This window comes from Mustelus asterias, assembly GCF_964213995.1.
Source record: "Mustelus asterias chromosome 26 unlocalized genomic scaffold, sMusAst1.hap1.1 SUPER_26_unloc_6, whole genome shotgun sequence".
NCBI classification, from domain to species: domain Eukaryota; kingdom Metazoa; phylum Chordata; class Chondrichthyes; order Carcharhiniformes; family Triakidae; genus Mustelus; species Mustelus asterias.
Window position 1 is genome coordinate 885,377 of NW_027590113.1, and position 17,125 is coordinate 902,501.

Consider the following 17,125-nt stretch of genomic DNA (forward strand, 5'->3'; position numbering starts at 1 on the left):
CTGTGCTATAGTTAAAGTGGAAAAGTCACTGAATCCAGCGACATTGCATCTCAGGCTTTTCAAGGAAGTCACAGATAAGTTGGAGGATCTACGATCACAATGTTTCAATTCGCATTTAATATCAGAAATATGTAGGTGGACTGAAGCAGTTTAAACAAGAGACAGAAGAAAATCAGCATATTTTTTAACTGTTTCGGTTCTGCATTTTTTAATTAAACAGAAGTTTCCAGTCAGAGAGTGGAGATGTGAGAAAAATCTCAGATTACAAACATCAACTCCAATTGTTAAACCGTGAAATGCTGGAAGAAAACCAGGAACAGCAGCAGGATCGGTGGCAACACGTTTACAAGGACAGAACTGAGAGCCTACACACAAGCGGAGAATCTGTGGATAAAGATAAGATTAATATTGATTCCCAGCCTGTATTCAGCATCTGTCAGTCACCTGCCATTTAAAAGCTGATTTTTCCCTTGTTTTGAACACTCAATCATTTTCTTTGTGTCTGAGGAATCGTGTTTAATTCATTGTCCTTTATAAATAGTTGTGCAAACTCTCACAGTCCACCTACATATTACTTGTTGTCTTTCAATCTCACATTCTACTCGTTCCCATGTAATTAATTGTTTATAAAGTACTATCATGTATGATAGTCACTAGGAACAGTAAGGGTGTGATTTTCCTGGGAATCTTTGTTGTCCCAAAATGATTAAAATGCAAGATCTGCAGAGACTGAAGAAATGCCACGAACTGCTGTGTCTTTCTTTGTCATTTCTGCCAATCTTGTTTCTCAATTTGCAGCAATCGTTCAGATGAACCAGACAGATTACCCTCCCTGAAAGGTTACATCTGCTCAGAAATTCTGTTACTGCTCAGGTGACACACACTAGACAACAACAATTTGCATTGAAATAGTTCCTTTCATGTCATACAATGCGCAGAGATCCGTTATAGCAGTGCAATCAGACACGTTTGACACCAGCTGATGTAAGAAATCTTAGGGCAGGTGCATAAACACTTGGTCGAGGACATAAAAATTAGAAATGGCGTGAAGTTGTGAGGTGCAGATACTTAAGAAGTAAATTCAAGAGCTCAGGGCCCAGGCAGCTGAAGGCACGGCTTTTAATTGAGGGGCAAAAATAGTGGGCATGCAGAAGAAGCCAGAATTGGAGGAGCGCAGAGACCTTGAATTACTTTGGGCTCGCGAAGGTTACTGAGGTCGGGGGCACCATTGAGGGAAATTGAACGTGGGTGTGAGAAATTTAAAATCAAGATGCTGCGGGACTGGGTCCCAGTGTCAGTCAGTGAACCCCGGGTGAAAGGTCACCAGCAGTGAGTGGAAATGATTTTGTTACAAAATAACAATGAGTGTGGAGAAACAAATTCCTCCCTGTTCAAGAATAGTTTTTATTTAGCACTTAAGAGAGAGTAAACACAGAAAAACAACAGACACTGGCTATGAGGTGTTCGTCTAAAACAACATGGATGGAGTGGAGCTTCTGAAATGCAAGGATTCATTTGCAGAGATCGGTCCCTTCTATTGAACTGGATGTGAGAGAGCGCTGACTGAATTGTTTGTAAGTAAACTTGTTCACAGTTGAAAGAACTTCACATTTTTGCAAGGGACAGAGTGATATGAATTGGAGTTTTCCCACATTGCAGTTCATATGGAGCTGCTCCCTGGATCTTCCTCTGGGTTTTATCACAACACGTACTGCAGCTTTTGGGGAAGGTTTCATTTGTGAAGTGACAGGAAGCCAGGTTCAGTAACTGTGCGAACTCGACCCACAGAGTTTCAATGCACCCATCCCTTCTTCCTCAGTAGTCAGCCAGGCAGTATGGCACAGTGGTGAGCACTGCTGCCTCATGGCACGAGGGACGCGGGTTTGATTCCGGCCTCGTGTGCCTGCCTGTCTGAAGTTTCAACATTCTCCCCGCATCTGCGTGGGTTTCCTCCAGGTGCTCCAGTTTCATCCCACAGTCCAAAGACGAGCAGACAAAGTGGGTTGACCATGCTAAATTGAGCCTTAGTGTCACACAATGTCTCGGTTAGGGGAATTAGCAGGGTAAATATGTGGGGTTGCAGGATAATGTTCTGTCAAAGAGTTGGTTGATGGAGTCAGTGAGATCAGACAATGTGTAACCCGGGGAGGATGGAGCCAGTGAGAAAAGACAGTGTGTAACCCGGGGAGGATGGAGTCAGTGAGATCAGACAGTGTGTAACCCGGGGAGGATGGAGTCAGTGAGACCAGACAGTGTGTAACCCGGGGAGAGTGGAGTCAGTGAGATCAGACAGTGTGTAACCCGGGAGGATGGAGTCAGTGAGGTCAGACAGTGTGTAACCCGGGGAGGATGGAGTCAGTGAGATCAGACAGTGTGTAACCCGGGGAGGATGGAGTCAGTGAGATCAGACAGTGTGTAACCCGGGGAGGATGGAGTCAGTGAGTCCAGACAGTGTGTAACCCGGGGAGGATGGAGTCAGTGAGATCAGACAGTGTGTAACCCGGGGAGGATGGAGTCAGTGAGATCAGACAGTGTGTAACCCGGGGAGGATGGAGCCAGTGAGATCAGACAGTGTGTAACCCGGGGAGGATGGAGTCAGTGAGATCAGACAGTGTGTAACCCGGGGAGGATGGAGTCAGTGAGATCAGACAGTGTGTAACCCGGAGAGGATGGAGTCAGTGAGATCAGACAGTGTGTAACCCGGAGAGGATGGAGTCAGTGAGATCAGACAGTGTGTAACCCGGGGAGGCTGGAGTCAGTGAGGTCAGACAGTGTGGATCCCGGGGGGGATGGAGTCAGTGAGATCAGACAGTGTGTAATCCGGGGAGGATGGAGTCAGTGAGATCAGACAGTGTGTAACCCGGGGAGGATGGAGTCAGTGAGATCAGACAGTGTGTAACCCGGGGAGGATGGAGTCAGTGAGATCAGACAGTGTGTAACCCGGGGAGGATGGAGTCAGTGAGATCAGACAGTGTGTAACCCGGGGAGGATGGAGTCAGTGAGATCCGACAGTGTGTAACCCGGGGAGAATGGAGTCAGTGAGATGAGAGAGAGAGAGAGAGTGTAAGCCAGGGAGGGTGGATGCAGAGAGATAAGACAGTGTGTAACCCAGAGAGGATGGACCCAGTGTGATCATTTGGTGTGGAATCTGGGGAGGATGGAGTCAGTGAGATGAGACTGCGTGTGACAAAGGGAGGATGGATTATGATCCAGTTATTAAATTAGTACCAGTTCTCAGCTTTGTTACAATGTACACTGTTATCAAGGAGTTGAAATGGCATTTTTGCTTCCATCACTTGTGTATGAACCTTGCTGATGACTCCAGTTTTATACTTCTGTGAAATGGATCGGTAATGAATTACTGTCACTCAGTGGAGCAGTGACAAGACTGTTTTATTTTCCATTGTGTTCCCCAACCTGGCGAGATTATAAGATCAGAATCAATCCCTGCTTCAGCTCAAGATCAAATGTCTTCTATTGGAGAGTATGACTGCACTGTAATATGGAATTTGAAATAGATAATTGTGCAATTGATTATTTTGTTAATCTGATCATTAGAATCTTTCTGACAAAGAGATCTTTGCACCTGGATTCATGCAGCGTCTGCAATTCTCCAGATGACACAACAGATAGATTTAATAGAGAGGGAATTGAGTCTGGACTGACCAGAGAGGTCGATGGGAAACGGAAAACAGTTATTAATAATTGCAAGTAAAAATCCGATTGGATCCTGGAAAGATGCTGCATTTTGTGATTTAAATATTTCTCGTGGCTATGTAGACATACGGAAGTGAATGACGATCTGGAGGAACAGCAGAGTCACAGATGAGGGAGCTCCTGAGTGCTGGAATTATCCTATCAATAGGTGATATTGGGAACTGCCTATATTTAGCTCATACAACTGAGCATCTTGTCTGGAACTGAGCATAATTTAAATTATAATGATTAAAAGCTGGTTATCGAGGGCTGACAGGGACTGTCAGTGGTCTCTGCCTGTGATGCTGCTGAAAGAAAACCAAGCCCAAAAGAAAAGTAACATTTGCTTTATGTCTGGGATTGGCTGGATGCATTTCAAATCAGAACACTCAGGTCTAGTAAAAACGAAATGCTTCGGCATCTGGAGAAGTGGAATAACAACAGAAAATGCTGGAAAACCTCAGCAGCTGTTGCAGCTTTTGTGGAGAGAGAAACTAAGATAACGGTGGGGTTCGAACCAACAGCCATGTTCGGCTCAAAATGTCTACACTGTTTTCTTTCCTCAGATGCTGGCAGACCTGCTGGGACTTTTCCAGCAACTTTTCTTTTTATTTCCAGAATTGAACAGAATTAGCAGTGATTGCGAGTTGCAAATAAACTCCCTGAAATATCAAATGTAAATTACATGGCTGTTCTGAGGAGTTCCTGGTTGGAATTTTACGTGGAATATTGTATTTATTACAGCGTATCAGAATCTGGGAACGTCTGTCACCACCATGACTGAAGGATCAGATCCAGCATCTTCAACAAGAATGAAAATGGATGCAGGTAATTTCAGAAAATAATTCAAACTGTAATTTCTGACATGATAAAGGTCCAGATTTGGAGCATGAATGTACAGCTCAATTAGGAAGTGAAAGGAGAAAATGGGCTGAGTAGGAAGACGAATAAGTGACAATCTAGAGGTTTATCCTAGTCACAGGTGGGAGGAGCTCATGAGTGCACTCTGGGGCGGCATGATGGCACAGTACTTAGCATTGTTGCCTCACAAGACCATTGATCAGGATTCAATTCCGGCCACTGAGTGGAGTTTGCACGTTCTCCCCATGTCTGCGTGGGTTTTCTCCGGGTGCTCCGGTTTCCTCCCAAAGTCCAAAAATGTATGGGTTAGGTTGATTGACCATGCTCAATTGCCCCTTAATGTCAGGGAGTTTATCAAGTTGAATATGTGGGGTTATGGGGATCGGTCCTGGGTGGAATTGTTGTTGGTACAGGCTCGGTGTTCTGATTGGCCTCTTTCTGCACTGTAGTGATTCTATGACCTTGCGGGACGTTTTGCTAGTATTTTTAGGAGGAGGTTAACCTAATTTGGCAGGGGGAGGGGCACAGACCGTTTGCAGAATAAGGGCATGGAATCATACAGCAAAATTAACAAGTCAGAGGGAGTGCAGCTCTATTAAGTTTCAAGCAGTAAGGCCTGGCTGGATTGCTTCTATTTTAACGCCAGTAGTATTGCAGGTAAAACGGTTGAGTTGAGGGGAATGATTGACACGGAAAAGAGTGATACCGTAGCCATTACAGAGATATGGCTGAAGAAGGACATAATTGGTTACCCAACATTCCTGGATATAGAATCTTCAGGCGAGACAGGGGAGGAGGTCTAAGGGGAGGAGACATTGCATTGTTAGTAAAGGAGTCAGTTATTTGTTGTAAGGAGAGATGCTAAATTGGACCGTGCATCCGATAAAGCCCGGATAGTTAGAGGGATATTGAGGAGCAAATATGTGCTCCGTTTGTGGTAGTGTGTAAAAACAAGAGCAATAGATTATTATATCAGGTGATTTCAACTTTCCCAAATTGAACTGGGATATGCATCATTTTAAGGGCTTGAAATGTGTACAGGAGAAGTTTTTAAATCAATTTGTGCAGGGTTCAACAAGGGAGGGAGCTGTGCTGGACCTGATTCTGGGGAATAAAGCCGGGCTGGTGGTTGAGGCGGTGGTGGGAGAGCATTTTAGTGATAGCAATCAAAACATGGTGCAATTTAACTTGTTATGGACAAGGAAATAGACAAGCTGCAAAAAAAATGTTGTGGATTGGGGGAGAGCAAATTTTCTTAAAAAGGATAGGATCTGGCCAAGGTAGACTGGGAACAGCTACTAATGGGAACATTTACAGAAGAGAAGTGAGGGGCATTCAAAAACGAAATGGTGAAAGTGTACATCCAGCATGTTTTCCCCAGGGTGATAGCAATAAAGAGCTCAGAGAACCATAGATGACTGGAGATATTCAGGATACAATGAGAAGGAAAATAAGTGTTATAAGAAGTACAAGGGTAGCAGATCAGTGGAGGCATTAGTGCTTTAGAGAAAGTTCAGAGTGGAGTTGAAGAAAACAATTAGGAATGCAAAGAAGGATATGAGAAAGCTCTGGCTGGTAACAGTACGGAAAATCCCAAGAAATTCTCTAAGTATATCAATGGGAAGAGGATAACCAGGGAAAGAGTAGGGCCCATTAGAGACGAAGGGGGCAATCTGTGGGTGGAGTCCGATGAAGTGATAGACTGTTGAATTAATACTTCACATCCGTCTTCACCCAAGAGAATGAAGACGGTGGTCTGGAATTCAAGCAGAGAGACTTCGAGGCTCTTCAGCAAATTGATATAGGAAAGGACAAGGTATTGGAGGTGTTGGCAGCGTTAAAAGTGGGTAAATTTCCAAGCCTAGATGAATTGTGCTCTCGACTGCTGTGGGAGGCAAGGGCGGAGATTGCAAGGGCTCTGAGATAAATTTTTCAATTCCCCTCTGAACACTGGGCAGGTGCCAAATGAAATGTTGAAGGGATAATCCAGGGAAGTACAGACCAGTGAGCCTCACGTCAGTGACGGGAAAATACTAGAGGAACGCCTGAAGGTGAACATCAGGCTTGCAAAGCCTGATCAGAAATAGTCAGCATGGTTTCGACAGAGGGAGGTCACGCCTAAACAAATTCGTTTTTTTTGAAGAGGTGACGAGGTGTGTAGACAAGTGTAGTACAGTCAATGTAGTTTATATGGTTTTCAGAAAAGCCTTTAAGAAGGTCCCGCATGGGAGACTTGTACAGAAGGTCAATTCACATGGGATACAGGATATTTTGATAAAGTAGATTCAAAATTGGCTCAGTCATAGGAGACAGAGGATGATGACAGAGGCTGCTATAATGACTGGAAGCGAGGTTCCAGTGGTATACCACAGGGATCTGTGTTGGGCCTCCAATTATTCATCATTTGTATAAATTACATTGATGAATATGTGAGGGGTAGGATTAGTAAGTTTGTGGATGCGACAAAAGATTGGATGCATGGTTAATAGTGAGGCGGAGTGCCTTGGGCAACAAGAAGATATCGACAGAATGGTCAAATGGGCAGATAAGTGGCAGGTGGAATTTATTCTGAAAAGTATGGGGTGACACATATTGGAAGGAGTAATTTGACAAAAAGTATTCAATGAATGGTAGGACACTGTAATGTTAGAATAGAATCGTAGAATCCCTACAGTACAGAAGGAGGCCATTTGACCCATCGAGACTGCACCGACCACTATCCCATCCAGGCCCTATCCTCAGAACCACATAACCCCATGCATTTACCCCAGCTAGTCTTCCTGACACTAAGGGGCAAATTAGCATGGCCAATCCACCTAACCTGCACATCTTTGGATGTTTTGTGAAACAAAGGGACCTTGGCGTGTTTGTCCACAAAGAGATCTCTGAAGGCGGAAGGGTATGTTAGTAGAATGGTGAAAAGGGCAGATGGGAAACTTGACTTTATCAATCAGGGCTTATATTAGAAAATCAGCGAAGTCGTGTTGGAATTGTTGAATTTTGGTGAGGCCACAGCTGGAGGACTCTGTGCAGTTATGGTCGCCACAGTAAAGGAAGGATGTGATTGTACTGGATTGGTTGCAGAGTAGATTTACCAGGATGCTGCATGGGATGGAACATTTAAATTATGAAGCGAGATTGGATCAGCTTGGTTGTTTTCGTTGGAGCAGAGAAGACTGAGGGGCGTCCTGATCGAGGTGTACAGGATTGAGAGAAATTGACAGAATGGACAAAGGAGAAACTATTCCCCTTCGTTGAAGGGCCAGGCACCAGGGGGCACAGGTTCAAGATGAGGGCAGGAGGTTTGGGGGGATGCAAGGAAAAACCTTTTTATCCACACGGTGGTGACGGTCTGGAATTTGTTGCCCGGGAGGGTGGTGGAGTCAGGTTGCCTCACATCCTTTAAAAAGTATCTGGATGAGCACTGGATTGCACATCATAACATTCAGGGTTATGGGCCAAGTGCTGGCAGATCCATTAGGTGGGACTTCGGGTGTTTCTAATGTATCAGTGGAGACTCGATGGGCCGAAGAGCCTCTTCTGCGCTGTATGATTCTATCATACTGGAATAATCCATTAGATAGCTGGTATTGGGAACTATATTCAAGACAACGAATGGCGGCAGAGTTTTCCTGAACAACAATGTGTTAAGATCCCAGCTGATGCTACCACTGAACAAGGCAAATCCCAGGATGGAACCTGGCTTAATTGATCCTAACTTTTATTATTTATTCAGGAATCGTTTGTTTACTTTGGATGGCAAATACTGAACAGAGTCACTGACTCCATCCTCCCCGGGTTACATACTGTCTGATCTCACTGACTCCATCCTCCCCGGGTTACACACTGTCTGATCTTACTGACTCCATCCTCCCCGGGTTACACACTGTCTGATCTCACTGACTCCATCCTCCCCGGGTTACACACTGTCTGATCTCACTGACTCCATCCTCCCCGGGTTACATGCTGTCTGATCTCACTGACTCCATCCTCCCCGGGTTACACACTGTCTGATCTCACTGACTCCATCCTCCCCGGGTTACACACTGTCCGATCTCACTGACTCCATCCTCCCCGGGTTACACACTGTCTGATCTCACTGACTCCATCCTCCCCGGGTTACACGCTGTTTGATCTCACTGACTCCATCCTCCCCGGGTTACACACTGTCTGATCTCACCGACTCCATCCTCCCCGGATTACACACTGTCTGATCTCACTGACTCCATCCTCCCCGGGTTACACACTATCTGATCTCACTGACTCCATCCTCCCCGGGTTACACACTGTCTGATCTCACTGACTCCATCCTCCCCGGGTTACACACTGTCTGATCTCACTGACTCCATCCTCCCCGGGTTATACACTGTCTGATCTCACTGACTCCATCCTCCCCGGGTTACACACCGTCTGATCTCACTGACTCCATCTACCCCGGGTTACACACCGTCTGATCTCACTGACTCCATCTACCCCGGGTTACACACTGTCTGATCTCACTGACTCCATTTTCCCCGGGTTACACACTGTCTGATCTCACTGACTCCATCCTCCCCGGGTTACACGCTGTTTGATCTCACTGACTCCATCCTCCCCGGGTTACAGACTGTCTGATCTCACCGACTCCATCCTCCCCGGATTACACACTGTCTGATCTCACTGACTCCATCCTCCCCAGGTTACACACTGTCTGATCTCACTGACTCCATCCTCCCCGGGTTACACACTATCTGATCTCACTGACTCCATCCTCCCCGGGTTACACACTGTCTGATCTCACTGACTCCATCCTCCCCGGGTTACACACTGTCTGATCTCACTGACTCCATCCTCCCCGGGTTACACACTGTCTGATCTCACTGACTCCATCCCCGGATTACACACTATCTGATCTCACTGACTCCATCCTCCCCGGGTTACACACTGTCTGATCTCACTGATTCCATAATCCCCGGGTTAACACTGGCTGATCTCACTGGTGAAGTTTCAACAGAAGAGTAAAATGTTTATTAAGCAAGGAAAGAAAAACTACTTCACTCCAACTATACCTTTCCAGGTATATATACAAAATTATAATAGAACATTTTATAGAATCCATTTTACACTCTTATGTTCTCGATAAGTAAACAATACATGTAAATCAGTCGGCAAATTGTGGGCAGACACACCACACTCTGTAGCCAAGAGACAGTTTCAAGCCAAGTAAACTCTGTGGATTTTCTTCTATCAATACCCCCATTCCCAATGCTTGTCACACTGAGCCAACTGGTCTCACTGGCATTCTGTTTACCATATGAGTGATTCTAATCTTTGCTGTTGAAGGATATGCTTTGGAATCTTCTTCAATTTATGTTTTCTCTTGAATGTCGTCACCAAAGATACACTGCCAGGACTTCAGCCTCTCTTTTTGATGTTCATCTGCCTTGGATCACCACATAGATTCAAGATTCACTTGCCACAGACTCTCTGTGGCCCGTTGCCATGCGAAGAGAAAACAATTGCTTTGTAGGCCGTCATTAAAGTGTCACCAGCTTCTGATTACATCCGAGGTCTGGATTCTTGTAACATGAATCAAAGAACAGAAGAACATAAGAACTGGGAGCAGGAGGAGGCCATCTGTTCCCTCAAGCCTGCTCCGCCATTCACTAAGATCGTGGCTGATCTTTTTGTGGACTCAGCTCCACTTACGCGGCCGCTCACCATAGCCCTTAATTCCTTTACTGTTCAAAAATCTATCTATCCTTGCCTTAAAAACATTCAATGAGTTAGCCGCAACTGCTTCACTGGGCAGGGCATTCCACAGATTCACAACCCTTTGTGTGAAGAAGTTCCTCCTCAACTCAGTCCTAAATCTGCTTCCCCTTATTATGAGGCCATGTCCCCTAGTTCTAGTTTCACCTGCCAGTGGAAACAACTTCTCTGCTTCTATATTATCTATTCCCTTCATATTCATATATGTTTCTATAAGATCTCCCCTCATTCTTCTGAATTCCAATGAGTATAGCCACAGTCTACTCAGTCTCTCCTCATAAGCCAACCCTCTCAACTCTGGAATCAACCTAGTGAATCTCCTCTGCACCCCATCAAGTGCCAGTGAATCATTTCTCAATTAAGGAGACCAAAACTGTACACTGTATTCCAGTTGTGGCCTCACCAGCACCTTATACAGCTGAAACATAATCTCGCTGTTTTTAAACTCCATCCCTCTAGCAATGAAGGACAAAATTCCATTTGCCTTATTTAATTACCTGCTGCACCTGCAAACCAACTCCCTGTGATTCTTGCACAAGGACACCCAGGTCCCTCTGCACAGCAGCATGCTGCAATGATTTACCATTTAAATAATAGTCCATTTTGCTGTTATTCCTAACAAAATGGATGACCTCACATTTACCAACATTGTACTCCATCTGCCAAACCCTCGCCTACTCTCTTAGACTATCTATATCGCCTTGCTGACTTTCAGCATCCTCTGCACATTTTGCTTTGCGACTCATCTTAGTGTCATCTGTAAATTTTGGCACACTATATTTGTCCCCAACTCCTAATCATCTATGTAAATCGTAAACAATTGTGGTCCCAACAGTGATCCCTGAGGCACATCACTAGTCACTGATCGCCAACCAGAAAAACACCGATTTATCCGCACTCTTTGCTTTCTGTTAGTTGACCAATCCTCTATCCATGCTAATACATTACCCGTAACACTGTGCACCTTTATCTTATGTAGCAGTCTTTGGTGTGGCATCTTGTCAAATGCTTTCTGGAAATCCAGATACACCACATCCACAGGTTCACTATTGTCCACTGCACATGTAATGTTCTCAAAGAATTCCACCAAATTAGTCAAACATGACCTTCCCTTCATGAACCCATGCTGTGTCTTACCAATGGGATAATTTATATCCAGATATCTCGCTGTTTCTTCCTTGATGATAGATTGAAGCATTTTCCCGACTACAGAAGTTAAGCTAACCGGCCTATAGTTACCCGCCTTTTGTCTACCTCCTTTTTTAAACAGTGGCGTCACATTTGCTGTTTTCCAATCTGCGGGAAGCACCCCAGAGTCCAGCGAATTTTGGTAAATTACGACTAGTGCATTTGCTATTTCTCCCGCCATCTCTTTTAGTACCCTGGGATCCATTTCATCAGGTGCAGGAGACTTGTCTACGTTTAGCCCCATTAACTTACCCAACACTACCTCTTTCGTGATAATAATAGTTTCTAGGTGCTCACCTCCAATAGCCTTCCTGTCATCAATTTTTGGCATTTTATTTGTATCTTCCACTGTGAAAACCTTCACAAAATATCTGTTCAATGCCTCAGCCATTTTCTCATTTCCAGTTATTACATCCCCCTTCTCATCCTCCAAAGGACCAGTGTTTACTTTAGCCACTCTTTTTCGTTTTATATATTTGTAGAAACGTTTGCTTTCTCTTTTTATATTCTGAGCTAGTTGATTCTCATAATCCATCTTACTTTTCTTTATAGTTTTTTTCGTGGCTTTCTGTTGACCTTTAAAGATTCCCCAATCCTCTCGGTTCCCACTAATCTTTGCCACTTTGGATGTATTTTCTTTCAATTTGAGACCCTCCTTTATTTCCTTACATATCCATTACGGATTATCTCTTTTTCTAAAGTCCTTCCTTATCACTGGTATATAAGTTTGCTGAGCACTCTGAAAGATCGCTTTGAAAGTCCTCCACTGTTCTTCAATTGTCCCACCATAAAGTTTTTTCCCCCAGTATACCTTAGCCAACGCCTCCCTCATCCCTTCATAGTCTCCTTTGTTTAAGCACATGACACTGGTATTGGATTTTACTTTCTCACACTAAAATCAGCTTCGTGCAGTTGTTTATATCTCTTGGAAGTTTCACTGCACCTTGTTATAACAACACTGAACATGACTTTGTTTCGATTCCTGCTGTTTGAGGCACAATGGCTGGCACTGCTGCTTCACAGCGTCAGTGTCCCGGGTTCGATTACAGCCCTGGGTGACTGTCTGTGTGGTGTCGTCGCAATATCCTCCTGTCTTCTGCGTGGGTTTCCTCCGGGTGCTCCAGTTTCCTCCAACACTCAAAATAAGTGCAGGGTAGGTGCGTTGGTCGTGCTAAAATTCCCCCTAAGGTTAGGGTGGGATGCTCTGTCGGACAGGGGGGTGCAGAATCAATGGACCGAATGGCCTTCTTATGCACTATAGGAATTCCATGTTTCTTTGTTCCTTTGACTCGACAGTACCCCTGGAATTTTATTTTGATCTATTCCCTTGTTTCTAATGAAATTCTTGTTCTTTTGCAAATTGGGAACAGCCCCCCTGCTATTTCTATTCATGTTTCCCCTGTTCTGACAGTTTACTTGAGCGCAGCTGACTTTTGAAAAACAAATCCGTTTAAAATATCTACCCGTGAATATCCAGCACAATCATATTCAGACTTCTATCCCCAGCCACATTTTGTCAACTTTGTTTCAGCCCAAACAGTTCATCCTGCCCTCGGCCCAGAGTATAGCCAAAACAAAGGCTTACTGGCAAGTCAGCCTGCCCGCCAAATGTAAAAGCAGACGAGCTATGTCAAATTGTATTCTTTTCGCCCCTTAATTGACTGAATTGACAGCTTGATATGAGGCAAGAATCAAGTGTGCCTGCCATTGTAATATTGGCCACGATTCTCCCAAAAGCACTGAATTGGCGGGAAAACTGTTCGAAATCCCGACTGTTTTGTCAGTTCAACTTCTCACTTGAATCTCCCTACTCCGTGCACTGCATAGGTCCCAATCATGAATCTCATTCAAAACCCAAGTGGCGGGGCTTATTCGTGCCGGAGTCTGACAGTTCTGGAACTCTGCGCATGCGCAATGGCCTTATCTGTCAGACTCCCCGTTTGCTGGCCAGCCTGGGACCCCTGCAGTGCTGCCCCTCCAGTCCACGCCCCCGGTCCGATCTCAGCCCCACCACAATTCCTGGGTCAGCACTGACCTCCCCGCCACATTGCACCCGGTTGTCCAGCCCACACCCCAGCAGTGGTGATCCCCCACCCCTCTCAGACTCGCAGACCCCCCCCCCCCTCCCCCACGCTGACCACCCCCTAAGGTCAGGCAGCACCCCCACCATCCCGCCCCAATCTCTGCCCTCCCTCGATCCCAGACTGTTCGCCATGCAGAGTGGCAGTGGGACACCCCACCCCAACGATTGCCCCATAGGCCCTCCCACAATAGGCGCCGCCCCCTTGGCACTGCCCAATGCCCGGTGGGCAATGCCTTGGTGCCCCCTTGGAATGGGCACTTTGTAGCTTGGGCAGTACCAGGGGTACAGGCACTGCCAGGATGCCCATGCCCAGGGGGCACAACCCTCCGGAGCCCGACCCACTGCGGGCCCCGATTGCCCCCACCATTCATTCCGGCGGTGTCTCCCACCAGTTCCCCAAACGTGGGGAGCTACTCTAAACCACGCTGCAAATAAGTACTCCTGGCGGGGTGGGAGATTCAATCGGGACCGTAAGATCCTGATAATGAAAGGTAAAAGACGTTTGAAACATACTAAAAACAAATTCAAATTACTTACCTGCCTTCCCATCGGTTTCCAGCGTGGTCAGACCGGCGACTGTTTGCCGGCTCTTGGAGATGTGCATGTGTTCCCGGCACAGGCGCAAATCCCGGAAAAAGGCCGGCGACGCGCATGTCCTACCACGACCCATCAGAAAAGTTGTGGGTCGGGATGGGAAAAACGTGGCCGTTGCCGGAGGGAGCAACGATGTTGAAATCCGCACCCGGCATCTCCCATGATTTCACGCGTGTCTAAGTCAGACATGTACCCACCCGGTCAATGTAAAATTCTGGTCAATGTTCTTGGATCATTAAAGTGCGATCAGGGAACAAAGAGGGGGCAACCACCATGGTCTGAATCTACCATTAACAACGCTTTTACAGAGAAGGTGAATGGAACAGTGTGAAGGATACCAGCTGATGTGACTGGAGAATGGGAAATATCCAGAATTGAGACGATAAGCAATATTAACCACATGATTGAAATATAAACTGTTGGTATTAATTTACCACATGATTGTGCTCTGTAACATTGAAGAAACAGTGATATATTTGGCTATTTGGAAGCTCTGTCACTCAGAGTGGAAATTGGAGATGATGGTGTCCCCATGTTTTCCCCACTTGTCCTGGATAGGAGGATCTGTTAACTATGAGGCGGCTAGTTTTCCGATGGATTTGATTAAAATAGTCCTCTTAACCACTGCGGAAAGCAAGAAATTTCAGGAACACTGAAATTAAACAACCAAAGAATCCATTGAATCCCCAGAGTGCAGAAGGAGGCCATTCATCCCATCGAGTCTGCACCAACTCTCTAAAAAAGCATTTTTGCCAAGACCACACCGCCACCCTGTGCACAAAACTTGCGCGTTTACCATGGATTATCCGCCTAACCTACACATCTTGGGACAACATGGGTTAAGTTATCATGGTCAGGCCATCTAACCTGCACATATTTGGAGTGTGGGAGGAAACTGGAGCACACGGAGGAAAGCAACTTAGACATGGGGAGAACATTCAAGTACCATGCTGACAGTTATTCAAGGCCAGGATTCAACCTGGCGCTGTGAGGCAGCAGTGCTGAGACAAAATGTTTCCCAGCGATACATTAAAATAGAATCTATCTGAAATCAATAAACTGAAGCTAGTTTGTGTGACAATTGTACGTTTTTAATGAATTAGCTATACAGATTAATGCAAAGTAGCACATGTATTTTATCTGGCTTTCCACACACTGTCTCTGGTTCTGCCAATCTCCTGTCTTCCCATCTCTGGAAGTGGCCCAGCAGTGAACAGCAGTCCCTGCATGGGGAGTGGCAGGGAGATTGTGAGGAGAACATTGAATGAAGTGGGGATATGGTAAGGATAGTGGTTTAAGCGAGCAGAGTGGGTGGAGGAAGTGAAACGGGGAGTGGGAGAAACAGCTGTCAGTAAACCATTTGAAAATCTAATGAAACTCCTATGTGAACATTTGTCTACCAATTACCAGTTGTTGATGCAGCATTGAGACGGGACAGTGCCGGCATTGGGATTCTCCAGGTTAGCTTTGATCCAGGGAACTCCCTGGGATGTCAATCAGCCGTGCTCCTCTAGTGTTGGAGCAATGCAAATCAACTCAGCTTTCATAACCTGGTTCACAGGAGGATTTGGTTGTTTGGAATGAAAGGCAATGCAACCGTCTGGGTAGAAAATTGATAATGTGTTTGTATTGCTTTGCTTTCACAGATCCAAACTCTACACTCACTGAGTTCTTCACAAATTGCAATGATTACCAGTTGTTCCAATTAACCAAATTTTACCGGGATAGACTGGAACAGGCGATTGAAGAAGGGGTGGAGGGTCTGGCTCTCATGTTAATAGGCGAGGACCATTTCAGTGGACAAGAATATCAGGTAAGATGTATTTATCTATTCACACATCACAAAACCGACAGAATAGAAACAAACAAATAGCGTGAAAGATATCCCTCAGTCTGTCTATTTCACCTCCTTACATTTTGTCTTTCACATGATGTACTGAAAATTGAATTGGAGACTAATCATAGCAATCAGTGGTTCTACAGCAGTCCCATGTTTGGAATGAGACAAACCCCAGTGTTTCAGACGTTTGGAGCCATAAAAAGGCCAGAATTATTTTGAAATATGCGAGGTCCCACTGACAGGAACCTTGTTTCAGCAGATGGCGGGAACCCAGTAACCAGCTGTCCTTATTAAATATGGCAGCCTGTACCCAAACCTGTCAGTCTCGTCAGATAGGTGGTAGCGCAGCAGCAGCATCATAAATAGTGGCTACTGCTGGAGCTGCACCAGGAGGATGAGTGCAGATCAATGGCAATGAGCCCTGAAATTCAGAAAAGTTGGGTTTGGGGGCCAGAGAGAGACCAGATCCCAGAAAGACAGGGTTCCTTTGAGGGCAGGCAGCACCGATGCCTTGGCATATCCATTACCTGGGGCGATAGGCCCGTCCATGCATTATCCAAAAAAGAGGCCGAGAATCCACTTGAAGGCCACAATGTGTAATGCCATTAATTGCCTTCCTCCTCCATTATGCCAGCCTTCCCGCCTCACAGCCCGTCTCCAAATGGCCTGTAAAAATCTATCCATAGAAACTTCATTCCCCAAATATCCTCAATAGTCACTGGTTAAATTATAGATATGTTATTATCTGAAATGAATCTAGCTCACTTACTTTGGAGTTACTGTCATTCGGTCTCATGAAGGATTTTCTTCCACAATTGGCCACTTGCTTATGAGATGTTGGAATAGATTTTCCAAAAAGAAAATAAATGTGTAGCCAATGTGTAGCCGCTGGGGGCAAAAACCTGAGCCAATGCTGATTGGGTAGACCATAGGGCCCCGGACATTATTTATTAACAACAGCCAATTAAGAAGCCATCGTCTGGACTTCTATCCAACTAAGAACAGTGATTCGCCTCCCAGAGCTGATGACTTAATCAATGGATCATTCGCACTACAAGCTCAGTAATGTCAGCGTTGGAAGTAAACCCTGCTGAGGCTGCAGGAAAAAGGAG

The 17,125-nt window shown here is 45.5% G+C and overlaps 1 protein-coding gene across 1 annotated transcript in view; it reads left to right on the forward strand.

Annotated features, from left to right (window-relative positions):
* Nucleotides 1-799: 799 nt before the first annotated feature.
* The window catches only part of LOC144482166 (NACHT, LRR and PYD domains-containing protein 3-like), a 52,032-nt gene continuing 35,706 nt past the window's right edge, over nucleotides 800-17,125 (forward strand). Inside the window, exons 1-3 of the mRNA XM_078201378.1 lie at nucleotides 800-1,574; nucleotides 4,441-4,524; nucleotides 15,820-15,986. Coding sequence (XP_078057504.1) covers nucleotides 4,473-4,524; nucleotides 15,820-15,986 — 219 coding nt within the window. The 5' untranslated portion in view covers nucleotides 800-1,574; nucleotides 4,441-4,472. The remainder of the gene's footprint in view (nucleotides 1,575-4,440; nucleotides 4,525-15,819; nucleotides 15,987-17,125) is intronic.